Source organism: Anguilla rostrata, chromosome 9 (genome assembly GCF_018555375.3).
Source record: "Anguilla rostrata isolate EN2019 chromosome 9, ASM1855537v3, whole genome shotgun sequence".
NCBI classification, from domain to species: domain Eukaryota; kingdom Metazoa; phylum Chordata; class Actinopteri; order Anguilliformes; family Anguillidae; genus Anguilla; species Anguilla rostrata.
The window spans coordinates 39,546,433-39,561,618 of record NC_057941.1 but is presented as its reverse complement, the minus strand read 5'-3'; the positions used below and the strand labels follow the sequence as shown (position 1 = coordinate 39,561,618).

At 37.2% G+C, this 15,186-nt stretch overlaps 1 protein-coding gene across 3 annotated transcripts in view; it reads right to left on the bottom strand.

Moving 5' to 3' along the window:
• LOC135263748 (contactin-5-like) overlaps positions 1–15,186 on the bottom strand; it is a 382,506-nt gene that overhangs the window by 200,696 nt on the left and 166,624 nt on the right. Inside the window, exon 1 of one of the 3 annotated variants that reach the window (XM_064352102.1) lies at positions 8,055–8,406. The exons of the other annotated variants lie outside the window; for them this stretch is intronic. Coding sequence (XP_064208172.1) covers positions 8,055–8,103 — 49 coding nt within the window. The 5' untranslated portion in view covers positions 8,104–8,406. Of the gene's footprint in view, positions 1–8,054; positions 8,407–15,186 lie in introns of those variants that run through there. 3 annotated transcript variants of the gene reach the window in all.

Genomic DNA, 15,186 nt, shown 5'->3' with positions numbered 1-15,186 from the left:
ATTATGTTTTTTAAATAAGGAAGCCCCCCCATCAGCAAATTTGTACAGACATGTTTGAAACTGAAGTTACTGCATAAGGATAGACAATGACAGTTGACAATATTCACAACTCTGACATACACTGAAAAATACACACACACATAATGGCGCAGTGCTCGTAGTGTTGCCTGATACCACTCCAATTCTGCATCTCTCAACTATTTCAAGAGCTTTGTGTAGGAAAATACGGAACAAATTTAAAAATCTTACATTGATTTAATAATTTTATTTTTCAGTATGGGATTCTGCATTAAAAGGGACTGGTGGCAACCCTTGTAATAACAGAGGATTTTTTTTCTCATTTTGATTTGTGTTTCAATTATTACATTTGGACAATAATACATCTTTGTTTTGGCATGAATAAAAGAACAAATTTGTCTGAATAACACAATGTTCTTCTCAGATTTGCTTTATAAGATACCAAGATAGTTCTGTAGTATCCAATTAGGAGTTCACACTTTTATGAAACTGACTTTGCATTGAACATCTGTCGTAATTAATGCTTGCCAACATTTAGCTGGCAAGTCTGATGTACATCCAAGGTACGTAGGCACTAACCATGTCAGATGTAAGGTGACTGTTGGGCATAAACAACTGTACGAGTTACTAACTGGGGTGTAAACCCTGGTGCCAGGGCTAGCCAAGTTAAAACCATTTAAAAACCTTGTTAAACAGGAACAAGAGGGAACAAAAGGGAACAACTTCTCTAAAGAAAATCAGCAGTTTTACTAAAATCCATAAATATGTTAAAATGGTACATGACATCCATGCTATATATAATTCTCTTCTCCTATTTATCAGAGTTGGACTGTGCCAAATGGTTTGGAGTTGGGGGGAAATGTTTCTTACACAAGGGTCATTCTCTCCTGGGGCTACTGAGGTTCACTGTTCAACATTAGGAGGCTTTTAGTGTTATTTTATTTGATGCCATAGCTTATTGTTCATTGTGTATTGGGGTTTCATAATTTATCGCTTGTTTTTGGATTGATTCTTGTTAATTGACTTTTGATTAATGTTTTTGGACCATTCATTGTCAAATTTTCAGTTTTTCCCTGCTTGTGTAAATAAACCCCCTTGCTCCCCGTTTTTTTTTCCCACTGAGTTTGCTTTTGTGGTATTTACAATAGAAGACTATTGTCTTTGGGTCTTTGAAGTCACAGGTGTGACAATATCACTGAATGTATACCTGTATAAATTAATTTTAAAAACCTACATTCAAGTAGGTGAGATGTAGTTTGGATAAGAATATCTGAAAAACGAATCAATAATAAATGCTTCATGCAAAATGAAGCCTATTGAAAGAATGGCTATTAATTGACCATTTTCATGAAATGTATTTCCCATAAAATATAAGCAGCAAATGTATAATCCGTTCTTCAGAATCATCTCCACTCAGTGAACTTTATGTATTCCATTACAGTAAATGAAAATGGAATTTGGGATATGAGTTATTCAAAGAGATGCCAGGATGAAATTAGTTGGATGAGCGAGTGACACGGAAATTACCTGGAAAAGAAATCACCGCCATTAGGGACAGGAAAGGCTCAGAGCTTGATGAAATTTTTGAATAAAAAACTGGGGATTTGACTGATGCCTTCATTTCAAAGCCGCATGATAAAGCCCACAAAATAAAGCTGAACAAGCCCGAGAGCTACTGCAGTCCTGTGGGGGACCCTGCTCACAATTACCAGGAAGATGCTAGTCTATCACTGCAAAGTAGGCAATTCATTTGCCTCTTCTTAATTGCAGAAAGCATTAATCATATAAACTGGGGACTACTTAAAATGAAAGAAAAACCCTTATGAATTAAGAAGAAAATGAACTATGAGACAGCTAATCTTACTTAAGACTTCCATGGCTCAGTATTCAGCTATGACAGAGAGCCTTGCTTCAGGTTTGGCCACCTGCCTGCTGCTACCTGCCGTTTGCACACACTCAACCCCACATGTGTCCTTTGTTGTGCATCCTGAAGAGGATAGAACAAAAGGGGTTTAAATGTAAATGCAAGCGTTAATATTCTTCCCGTACCCCACAGCCGAATCAGCGGCATTGAAGCATGCATCCCTGATGATGGCAGTTTGACTCCAAGGGCACGGATCAAGTCTTTAATTTAGCTCGGTTCGATTCAGTCCAAATTAAAAAAGATGTACTTAGGGTCTTATAGTAAGCACAGATGCTGACATGGTGGGTATCTCCATGCTATAGACGAACAGTCCCTGCGGTCATCTCATCTTTGGTGGACCTGTCCCTTGTTTTGGTCAGGGCCTGCTCTCAGAAGAGAGGGACTGTCTGGGATTCATGTGTCCTGTCCTTTCTCCTGTCTTTTGTATGCTGCCATAGTCTGTCCCTGAGGTAAGTAAGCATCAAACTGTCTATTTTACACTGTGTTCAACTGCCTTATCTTCCTGCTCCCAATCACACTCCCGCTCAGTGTCTCTTACTCTCTTCCTCCCTCCCACTTTCCCTGCCTCACACTTTTTTGTGTATGGGTATTTTTTCCTTTTGGGTTTTTCTTTTCTTTTTTTGTCCTTTAAAAATGTGTTTTCAATATAATAGCTTAATTGTGTCTGGGGCACTAGTGAGTTTACTTGTAAGATAATAGAACTCAAATTACAAAGGGTATCCCTAATTAACTGCATTCTCTCAAGTTGTAAGCCTGAATAGAAAATATTAAAAACTTTTATCACTGTCAGGAATAATAGTGCAATTGGGTACCCTCTGGTGTCATGGCTCAAGCGTTCTTTACAATTGTATGAGATCATAATGTCAAAGATAAACGCCTCGTGGTCCTGGTCCTGGTCCTCTATCTAACCTGACAGCATTGCGCTTAACTTCAGCACTCATTTTCCCCCTCTATTTTAAAGTTTCCCTTCCTGGTACTTAAAGCGAATAAGTGAAATTGCACTTTTGAACACAGGTAACTCACATTGTGGAGAAGAAAAAAAAAATTAACATTGGTGTTGAGATTTCACAGATGCCCTTACAGTTACCCAATAAATCAATAAATTAAGAACATGACAAAGAGATGAGCTATTTGGGAAACAAAAAGTCACAAACAAAAGCAATCCAGCTACTAGGTTTTGCATCTAATGAGGCAATTTTGTAGAGATCTCTCCTTTGTCTGTGTGATTGGCAGAGTTTGCTGGCTTTATAGGATAAAGGCATCCACCCATGCAGATCCCAAAGGAATGAATCCCTATCTTTCCTTCCTCCATTTCCAGTGGCGGGTAATCAAACCCTGCTGTTTCAGAGATACGACCCCTCCCAGAAGGGCAGACTGATGCCCTGGTTATTCATGTCCTTTCCTATGTAGCCCTATCCCCTTACTCTCACTACTCTGATTTTACCTGCTTATGTCAACATTTACCCTGCTCTGAGCAACAGACTACTGTTCACAAATGTATTTAAATGATTGGCACTGCAAAGAGGCATCTTTTTTGATGCTTTAATTCTGGTAAACCACATTTATTTCAAGTCATTTATTTATTTATTTGTTTATATTTGATAGGGACACTAGGCTGTCCCAGAATTAGCTTTCAAGTTAAATTTGATCTATTGTACCAGGGCAAGTAAAAATAAAACCTATATACATGCTGACAATAGTACAGTGAGCAAATCAAGCAGACACAATCATTACACATCGAGACTAAAAGACCTAAAATCATACCCTGATTATCAGTAAAGGACAAGGAACAGGAGAGAGAAGAAACACTGCACTCTAGCCATTTCATAGCTGCATAGCCCTCACATGATTGATCTACTTTCAGCCATGATTTTTATTGATTTAAAAATGTAAAAATTGACTCAAATTGTTCATGTAGGTGTTTTATTCGAAATGTTTGTTTCTTTGATATGCACTATACAACCCTCCAATGTGGACAATCTTCTTATCCTCTAATTGCTTGGGTTCTTTTGTTGAAGGAGGAGCAAGACCATAAGTTACCTTAAATATTAAGAAAGTACATATAAGGCACATAAAGTTGTCAAAAGTCAGAAGATTGTACTTTTTGACCATTTTCCAGTTATGATAATTTGATGAATGTTTCTATAACCTTTCCACCTTGTTTATATTAACTATGTGTTCATTTGTCCTGGCTTGAGAATATAATATGAATATACAATATGAAAGGCCTGACAAAATCAGACATCTGTTGACAAAAATCTAAAATTTCTAAAACTTAATTTAACTGTAAAGTGTGGCTTTTTCATTTGTCTTTTACAAAAGTACTCAAAGTTCTCCAAGGTCCATAAAATGTGATATAACCTCAGTAGAAACATTATGTTGTACTTCCGTCTTCTTAATTGAGAAGTACATGCATGCAATCTCAGTTACATTTCAGTAAGGCTGGACTTATTCTGGCTATGGCTAGCATCCATTGATGAACAAGCTTCTGTCTAGTCCTACCATGCACATAAATATCAGTGTCATTAGACATATGTTTTATTTAGGGCTTCAGGACATACACATTGAATGTCACTGACATACCAACTGAATAACAGTGTCCTAAACTTGACCCCTGTAGGACACCTACCAAGCAATTAATTGAAGAAGATTTACCAATTTAGTACCAATTCAAGTACATTGTTTTCTCATTATTAATATGATTATGTTTATGATCTTTCACTCTCAGAAATGTTAAACAGTGAAAGCTTTAAACAAAACATTATCATTTACAGTATTAAACACTTTTCTGAAATCTAAAAAGCTCCTATAATATCCCTTTTTAAACTTTTAATACAAGTTGCTGAATTAAAAATAATTTGCTGTTTAAGTTGATTTTTCATAAATCCAGATTGCACTGGATAACGTGAGGCAGGCCCAGAATTCAGTAAATCCATAGGTTGTTTTGTAACCACCTTTAGGCAGCCTTGATGTTACTGGCAAAATACAACTGGGCCTGGAGGTATAGTTAACCTGTTGGTTCCCCACAAATAAATACAAGTATAACAATAGCAGATTTATAGACAATTGGAAGTTGATGGTTAATGGAGAGGTTAACAGGATTAAAGGTGAGCAATTGTTAAGTAAATCTAAGAATTTTTATAATTTTTTAAAGAAAGTAGAATGCCATCCATATATACATTTGGCCTTAGTAGTTTTTGAAAGAATATAATATTTTGCTTAAGCATTTCTGTGAACAATGAGATTGGAATAAAGGGGCTAATGGTAGGAGTTTAGGCAGATTGCCCAGTACAGATGTATTTCAGAACAATTTGAGTAGGTGGGATTTTTATAATGTATTTATTTATTTGTTACCAAGTTCTGGAGACCAGGACGGCCATTGTACCAAAGCAAAAGTATGGCCACCGCATTCACAGCTGAAGATATTTTTGAGCAGTTCAATCCTGAACCTGAATGCATTGGTTTTCATAATGCTTTCATAAAGTTTTTTTTTTTTTTTTTTTTCCTGGACCAAAATGCAGAAACACAGTAAATTCACCCCAAAACAGCCCAAGAACATCAATCCCTAGTGGTGACTATTTAATCCACATCCTTGTATGACCTCATGTAGGAGGTGTCACATACTGTATACTGTAGCTCCAAAATAAACAACTACGCTTCAAGTTTCATTCAACAGTCAAACAGCTGTTTTTATATCACATATGTAAAACACCTTAAAAAGGCCTTATATATGCATTTATTACTGTGAATAAACACCTGTAATAATGCCACTGAATGATTTCGGAGAGTTTACTGATCATTAACAGACCACTGAAAAATAGTTTATACAGTTTGTTAGCAGAGCTTATAAACAGCCATGGTATGTTCCCTAAGACCATAGTGGTCCCAGTTGTAACCTTCTTTGTAAAAGTCGAGAAGATTGCATAAAAACCCCTCCCCGAACAGTCTGCCTGGTCCGCCCAGCTGTCAATGTGGACAAAAATTAATATTAATAACATGCACAAGGTGAGGCTTTCAAGAAAGCTCAAGTACAGGAGCAAGATTACCCACTGTCTGAAAGATTAATGAAGATCTACAGGAGAAGATTACATTGGACAAAGCTGATTATGCCTGAAACGGTCATTCAATAGAATATTATTAAAGACATACCCAGGCATACATCATATGCATATTCTACATCAGAGACAATACCTTACTAAAGCCTGCCCTCCTTATGTGACTTCATAAGCCTTCAAACATTAGTAGGGCACATTAAGTTCACCTTGGCATGGAAGTTCTACAGTGTATAATGCATGTTTCTTGCCCGTTCAAATTATACAAATTACAATAGACAACAAATGGAGAGTACATGAGTTTATGATTTTATATATACATATTTCACTTGTTTGTGGTTTGTTCAAATTCTAATTTGCATTGTGTGTGTATGTGTGTGTGTTTGCGTGTTCACATGCATATGCATGTATGTCACTGTGTAATCATCTGTACACAATGGAGCTGACTCACCTTGCAGTAACCATTAAAAATTATGCATTTATCATTATTGATGAAATGATAACACTGGTGCAAGTGATTGAATTTTACCCAGAGATAATTCAGGTCAATAATTTCAATGCAATTACAGTATGAAATGCTTGGAGTATCTTGTCATCCAGAACATTTATTTTATTCAAATGAGTTCACAGGATATGCTACTAGTGGCTTGGCGAATGCTTGAATCCATGTATTAATAGCGTGGTGTAGTGCTAACTAAATCAAAATAAAGTTTTCTCTCTTTTATCCAAGATGCTACTGCACTCCGCCCTGTTTACAGCAAGTGACTCCTTTGCCCTTGTTGAAAAATTATTTCATGCACTGCTCATCCTCTGTAGTATATTAATGTCCACTGCAACATACATTAAACACCAAGCATTTTTAATAAGGGACAGCTCTGATGTCAGGTGAATTACAATCTGATGCACGAAAAAGAAAACCCAACAGATGAAGGCCCAAAATAACTAAAGCAATAGAACAGAACATTCTTTTTTATTTAGAGAGAGGAAAAGAGGTCCCCAAAGGGAGCCATAAGACCAAACAGTCCTCTCTACATGCCAGCCATGTCCCATGTATTTTGACCGTGAATTTTTAAACGGTTCTTAAACTGCTATCGGTACTAAATTAATTCATGCAAATGAATTCCTGCCTAAGTGACAACTTTGACAGCTAATATTGCATTCAAGGCAAATTAATGACTAATACCTTAGACTGGATTCAATTAACATCTGCCTTTAACTTTTTATGCACAAAATGAAATTCAGATGATGCCTATTTTTTTCATAGAAACACCAGCGGGGCAAGGTCATCAATCACCAGGATTACTAGAAAAAAGGGGTAGCATTGAAAAACAATGGCACTCATTTATTTGTACTTACTGTACTTAACTGTTCTCATGAAGGACTTCACAATGAAAACATCCCACTGGGGTGTTAAGTGTTACGTGTATGCTCATTATCATTCCTTCAGCCACAAAACCGCAGCTTCACACTTCTTTACATTTCACTTAAATGTTATTGCTAACACTAAAATTGCCCTAATGTGAGAAACCAGCAGTGATACTTTATCTTGTTTAATGCTAATATTATACATGAAATTCATAGATTACTGCTAATGAAGTTTTTTTTCAGACGTTCAACACAGATATCTGGTAGAACTGAGCTTTCATATTCTTCCACAAAAAAATGTCAATTTTACTATTCAAAACATGAAATCTGGAGCCATATTCACACAAATGTGCTGATATTTAGAGCAATTATTGACAGTTGCTCACAATTTTCACTAAGGGGCATTTCCATACAGTATAATACTGACCACAGACCCCTAAAAAATTAGTTTTTTATAATGATCTTTCACTAAGTTTTCTTCCTTTATTTCCCATATGATGATTTTTATTTCAGATGAGGCTGGCATATTGTCTTCATAAGTGTAATGGTGCTATGAGCTAATTGCTTATGGTATACACCACAGGAAATTAGACATGAACTATTAATCAGTGCCAGTATTTTCACCCAATCCATAGTTTACTGAAGAAATTCAGGTTAAGCACCTCATTGACAGGTACAACTGCAGTGCCACTAACCTGGGTCAGGATCTAAGGAATTCAATAAGTACATCCAGAGGAGATCCATGCTTCCCAATCATTACTGCTGGCCTGCCCCACTGCTGCAGCATACTCTTGTCAATGACTCCCAACTGAGGTCATCCTCCACTTTATTTCCACTTCGCAGATCACCAGCTGCGCAGCCACGGTGCCGGAGTCTGGCGCTTCCTGTGCAGCCAGTGCAGGCAGGCCGTGCTGGTGCCTGATCGAACAAAGCTGGAGCAACTGTATAATGAGGCAGCTGGCTAGTCCCTCCCTCCGTGGGCGATGCTATGGCCAATTATACACTGCTCAGTAGCACTCTCAGAGATAGTCTGCACTGGTATGACTTGATGATTTCAACAGTAGCAGAAAACAGTGCTTTAGGAGAATGTGCCACTTGGATTTCCCTCAGCTTCTTAGCCATTATGAAATGAAATGGCTTCAGGATGCCACCACACTGTTTTCCTTTCTTCCTTGCAACATAAAAGTAACTGTGGAAGTGGACTGCATTTTTATTCGAGCTTAGGAGTGGGGGAATAAAACACTGACATTTGCACACCTGCCAGATAAAAGGCGAATCTATTTTTGTGATGCGGAAAGCTTTATTTTAAATGTAAAGAACCAGCTTTGTTCTGGTCTGCTCAACCAACAATGGCTATTTATAGGTAGGATAGTCCTCTGTACCTGTGGCTAATCAATAAGTTGAACTGTACAGATAAAACTGTAATAAGCAAGGCATTCCACCTGTGCCATCTCTTATGCTTTTTTGTTATGTGTCCTTCCTGTGATTATAGGTTTCAGGTCAGGGAGAAGCATTTCTCCACAGAACACTGATTGAATGTTTTAAAACCATTGGGTGGATCTATTTACACTCTTTTTTACAGTTTAAATTTATACTCAATTCTCTTGTGTATCCTTCCTACACTAAAGTCATTCATAAACACATTTTGAGACATTAAGAACATGCAATCAATGGCAAAAATTCAAAAGTTTCACATATGAAAATCATATTTTCACATGTGAATTAAAATATTCACCAGTGAAAAGAAAATATCTTCATCTGTGAACTACAATTAACCCGTTCTTTCACTCATCTCATGGGATTATTTTTATAGTTCAAATGTTCTCTTCACATGTTGGGTGTTCAGATGTGGTTTTGGAACATGTGTTTTTTTTTTGTACATCATAAAATAACTGTATACAATGCATAACTCTCCAAGCAGCCCTTCAGGACAACTTCAGTCTACATGTTCCCCTAATGACTTTACTAAATAACACCCTTTTGGGTTTTGTGGTATCCAGTTTATTGAAGTCCATTCAAGAAATATTTTCCTCAAATATATAAACTTGTTTTTTAACTTTAGCTTTTAGAAAACAATGTATTTTTCTATTTTTTTATCAATTCAATTTCAATTTGCAAAAAGCACTGGTCTATTTAAACATAATAATAATAATAATAATAATAATAATAATATGTCACAAGTTATGACATTTTAATGTGTTCCTGATGTGTGTATTTGCTTTCAAATAAAGTATAACTAAACAAGCAAACACATGGCATTTATTTCCAAAAAGAACTCCACCAAATAGAAATGGTAAATGTCGCATTTGGCTGGAAAATATTATTGCGAAAACTGACATATCTGTCATGATGCAACCTTCAATCAGTTTGAAGAATTCTGATCTTTTCATCTGGTAAGCCTACTCTGCAGACAGGCCATTGATACAGAGCTTATGGAGATGTGAAGTTCTGAAGGTATATCATCATAACTGACCTTGTCATAGTAACGCAAAGACATTTTTTCTCTTTTCTCTCCATTTCGTCCCCTGTCACTCAAGCACTGCATACACCTCAGAGTTCACTCAAGCTCCACCAAAGCCTGAAATCCAAACAGTGGAAAATGTTCGCTCCTCTCGCACAGCGTGAATCCACCCCCTTGCTGCGTCTCAGCCGTGTAATTACGCTGTCAAACACATTCAGTGCAGCCCCTGCTGCATGTATCAAATTAACATTGAGGAAAGAGGAAAAAAAACTTGATGTCAGTCATATCTGTTTCATGGAAATTAAGCCCCCAGAAAAAGAACCAAAAGGTGAATTTAATGTATTTGGACCTATGCGACATCTTGTCATGAAAATACCACTGTTAGTTGTGAAGAAATTGTGAAACAAGATTGTGAGAAAGAAAATCTCAAATGTGACTAATATTAGTACCAGTTCCTATATTCTGGCTCAACCAAACTAAACAATGTCAAGTATCTTTTATTGATTTGTCCTAATAGGTACACCTGTACGTAAATACTTGTTTTTATGTGGATAACTGATAACAATACTTCACTTTCAGTCTTTTAGTGCACTATCAAGCAACAGTCCTTTTGAGCATATTTGCCTCCTGATAAACATTATTAACCCACTATGCATTTTAGCTTATATTAAGAGTGTCTCCAGGCTTTGACTTCCCCAACAGTTACAAACACTTATGAAACAAAGGCTGAGAAAATTGAGTAAATAGAAAATATGTCCTCTCAATTCTGATACATAATTACACATGGACGATTCACTAATTTTGGAGTTTCAAAATTGTCATTTACATATGGAAGCACATGTGTTTGTCCTCATGTACACACATACTGCACACACGTGCACACTACCCCATAAACAAAAACACATATACACAAGCACACACAAACACACATGTACACACAGGCAGACATGAACTCCCAGAGGCATACACACACATACACAATGATACGCATGCATTCACAGACGCACCCATTCACAGAGACTATCACACATGGGCATATGCAGTCCACAGTCATTCAGTTCTCCCTAAATTAAATGTGCTGAGCGGTGGGTGAATCGTGAGTCTTTCAGTGATGTATAAAGTATTCACATGATAGAATTCCTTGGGAGGCTAGAATTCATCTCCAAGCAAGAGCAGCTTCTCATTAGGGGCCAATATGCACTAGTGCCAGACTGCAAGCTGGAAGTGACATTTAATTTAGGCAATCCCAGATTAATAATGCAGCATGAAATTGTTGATATTTGAGTGATGGTTTCAAATCGAAACCCCTTCTGTGATCCAATAAACCATTCTGAAACTCACCCTTCAGAAATTAGCCATCAGAGCCCTCAGCAGTGTATATTTCTGAACAGAAGCTACAGGAATGACAACTGTCAGTTCTAGGGCCCTGAAAACGTTGTGTTACAGATGCCACATCCTTAACCAAACCAGTTTGTGTCATTAGAATTGAAATTGCCAAAGTATGTATTTACCCTTACAAAAAATATTATGTGCTGAAGAACCACATGTCCAAAAATCACATGTGAAAACCCAAAATGTGAATATGTGAAGAGTACACGTGAACTATAAAAATAATCCCATTTATAAAATGAGAGTGGGAAAAGTAGAGGGGGTAATGTACTGTATGCTAAAAAGGAAGTCACCAGTTTGCTTATGTTGTTAAGCTGTCCTTACCCTTACAGAAATCACAATTTCACATGCGTAATTATAGTTCACATTTGAAAGTCAATAACATTTCTTTTCACATATGAATATTTTAATGCACATGTGAAATTGTGATTTCTGTAAGGGTAAGGACAGCGTAGCAACATAAGCAAACTGGTGACTTCCATTTCATCCATCAGACTTGATTTTGTGGCATGCCTTGTTCAGGAATTCACCAGAAAAGCATACAGAATTATTACAGGCATGCTAGTGCTGAAGAGGCATTAAAAAAAAATCACTAATAACAAACCTATGAAGCACCTGTTCAAAAATGATGACATCTTGATTTAAAGTATGGAATAAAATGGAAAAAAAGGCATTTTTGAATGGATGTGGAATGGGTTCAGCCGACACATGTATAAGAATAATACCAAACATAATCAGGCTAGGCCTTTTTACTCTGGCGAGGGAATTAATCATGTTACTGCTCACAAATTATACTGGCTGCACATACCTGACCCGTTACATTGAAAACTCGTTACTTTTAATCGTAACCCAATAAATGAAATTCTGGGGGCCATCTATCTTCTCCATTGGCGGTAATGGATAATAATGTAGGTGTGATTGTGTAGTGTCTGCTGAATACCAAGGAGACGCTGGACTGTACTGCAAAGGTGGACGTGGTGCACGATCGCGGTATGAATGGTGGTGATTTCCCCCGTGTCAGTGTGATTCTTCCCTGAGCACTGAAGGCTCATTTACACTGCCTATGTGGAACACAAAAAGCAGTATGGCATGTCACAGGTCTGATATAATTTTATTTTAGATATTACCCATGAAATACAAGACTACCATTCATAAAGTGGTTTTGTGGATGTTCTAGCTCCTTGAATCTTGCTTCCTCACCATATGTCTCATTTAATTTTCTAGCACAGTGGTAGATGGGCCATTTTCAGAGCGGCCTGTCTCTCCCCTTTCTCAGGTAGGCCTACCGTATCCCTCATGTTCTTTGGCCATTATTAATCCTCTCCACAAGCCTGGCAAGTGTTTCTATCGTGCATTTGTGTTTTTAAAAAAAACTCTTAACCAAAACTTGTCACTTAAAAAATCCGCCCTTCTATGAACAATTAATTTGAAAATGGCCAGTGTTTCATATATTACACACACGTGTTAGTATACATCAGAACACCAGAAAGTTAGATTACATTTTTGGTTCGGGACCTATTAATTTAGCACACCAGGCACTCCTGCTAGCTTGTGAACTTCTTCTGAGGCAGAACACATGGTAAGAACAAACATTATCTATTGGAAATCAACCTTTATTCGTGTACAATCATATAAATTATTACAGTTTGATGTAGCAAAACCAGTTCACTCATCAGAAAGATAAACATGTTATCTGAAAGGGATAAATCATCCCAGTAACAATCTCATCCTTTGAGCAGCATGTGCAATAATGGTTTGTGGAAACTGAACACCAAGAAGTGAAATTCTTAGAAATATAACAGGCTGGTAGCAACAGATTGAAGTTTAGATTCATTTAATTTCGATGCAACATCAACTGATCAGCATTTGTTTCTGTTATGAATTTTCAAAACCCGCTCCCTTTACAGAATCTATGAATCATTCCTTGAGGATTTAATTTCATTTATTTTCTGCCAGGACAAGATGAAAATTAAAAGGCTTGTTTTTCAATATTTTAGCAGCTTATTAAAATATCTTCTTTTCTCCACATGGTACAGAAGGGTACAAGGGATGGGCCCGCTGTGATATAATGATGCAGTTTACATACATCCAGCATTTTAGCCCAAATGTATGTATATAGACACTGAGCGTCACACAGCAAGCTGATAATCCTGAACAGACGGCAATGCTGTGCAGCAGCAGCAGTCCGCATCAGGCCCATGCTGCGTCCGCTCCTGATGCAGACAACCTCATCCACTACCATTGCTTTGGGTACCTTTCACTGGTGGATACGGTGGCCAAGGGCTCGTGCCATGGTTGCTATGCGTGTGATGTAGATGAGGCTCAGTGGAAATGACACATGGTTATGTGCCTCCAGATCCCCTGACTTAATCTCACAGGAGGATACAAATACAAACACAGCGCTCATTCATTTTTAATTCAGTGGAGATTACACTTAAAGCCTTGAGGCGATTTAATATTCAGTCATCACATCAGTCTAATAAAGCAGATTTCCTGAAAAACAAGGAGCTGGAGAGGATTTGACTACCTAGACCATTTTCAAAAACACTCACCGTAGCCCCCATCACCAATGTTTCATTGTGCCTAATTCACATCTCAGTGGTTTCTATTACTCCCAGAGAGAAACGAAAAATTAAAACAGATTTCATTTTTGTAAGGAGAAAGGAAAATTTCTCTTGGGATGACCTTTAAAAACACGATGATGTCATCAAGGGATAGCCATGATCAATATGCCTATTTTCTCTTAAACAGACACACATCTACTGCAGTAAAAGCTGGTTTTGTTCCTTGATCACTTTTAAACACGTGACCCAGATCACTATTATCTGGAAAGTGTGCCTGAACTGCAATGAAAATTTTCATGTTTCATTCACAGTTGGACTGCAAGTGCTAGTCATTTTAACTGTAAGCATACGGAACACCCATAATATTTATTTGGTAACAGTGGGTAGCTATTTTCTAATGGAGTGATAGCTTTTCAATACAAGGTCTTCCTTCATAACAGTAGACACATCATGTCTCTAAATAACCAAACAATCAATCAGTGTCAGGTAGGTTTACTGATGACCCAATGCAGTACACTGACATAGTATATGATGTTCACACCAGCTTCTGGAAGAGATTTGTGTCGCAGGTATGGCATGACTCAGCTAACCATATTTTGACCTCAGAATATCAGAATTTTAAGGTAAATGTTCCCAGCACATACAGTTCCCTCCAAAGGTACAGTAACAGTAAAGTGATATTTGTGCTATACACTTAAGTAGATTTTTGCTATATACTTAAGGCATTTTGTTTTGAGATCAAAAGATGAATAGGAGACAAAAATACAGGCCAATCAGCTGTTATTTCATGATATTTACATGCATATGTACTACCATTTTACAGAAAAAGCTGTTCTTGTGCTGAGTCCCCCAATTGTCAATCCATTTTCATTAAATGATATGAAGTGAATAAGTAATTGCATGTGCAACATGCCTGATATACTGTATTTATCTAGGACTTAACCAGAACTTAACATTTTCTCACAATGACAATCAAGCTGGAATGTTCCAAAATGTTCTTGAAACATTTTGCATTAGTCAGGTAGCCACTTAACAGGTGATGGTAAATTCTTATCACCTACAAGGCAATGTCTGTGTATTGGAGGGATTTACTTACCCCGAAAAGCTTCAAATAGAAGTCAGCTGTATAAATGTGATATAGCCAGGAGCACTGTGATTGAAATTACCCCTTCATAATCTATTTGTGTCTGTTAAGGTAAACTTGAAAAAGCACACAGCACATTTTCTTATTGAAGGGGTTGTCCTTCTTTTTTTAACTGTTTGGGAGAAACAGGCTCTCAAGTCACTGCTATGAATCACCCACACCTGCACAAGGGATGCAGCCGCTGAAGCAAGTAGTTTTCTGATGCATTTATTTGCAAGCCAGTTATTATTTTCAATACAGCAGGACAGCTAGTACTGACCAGAGATCAG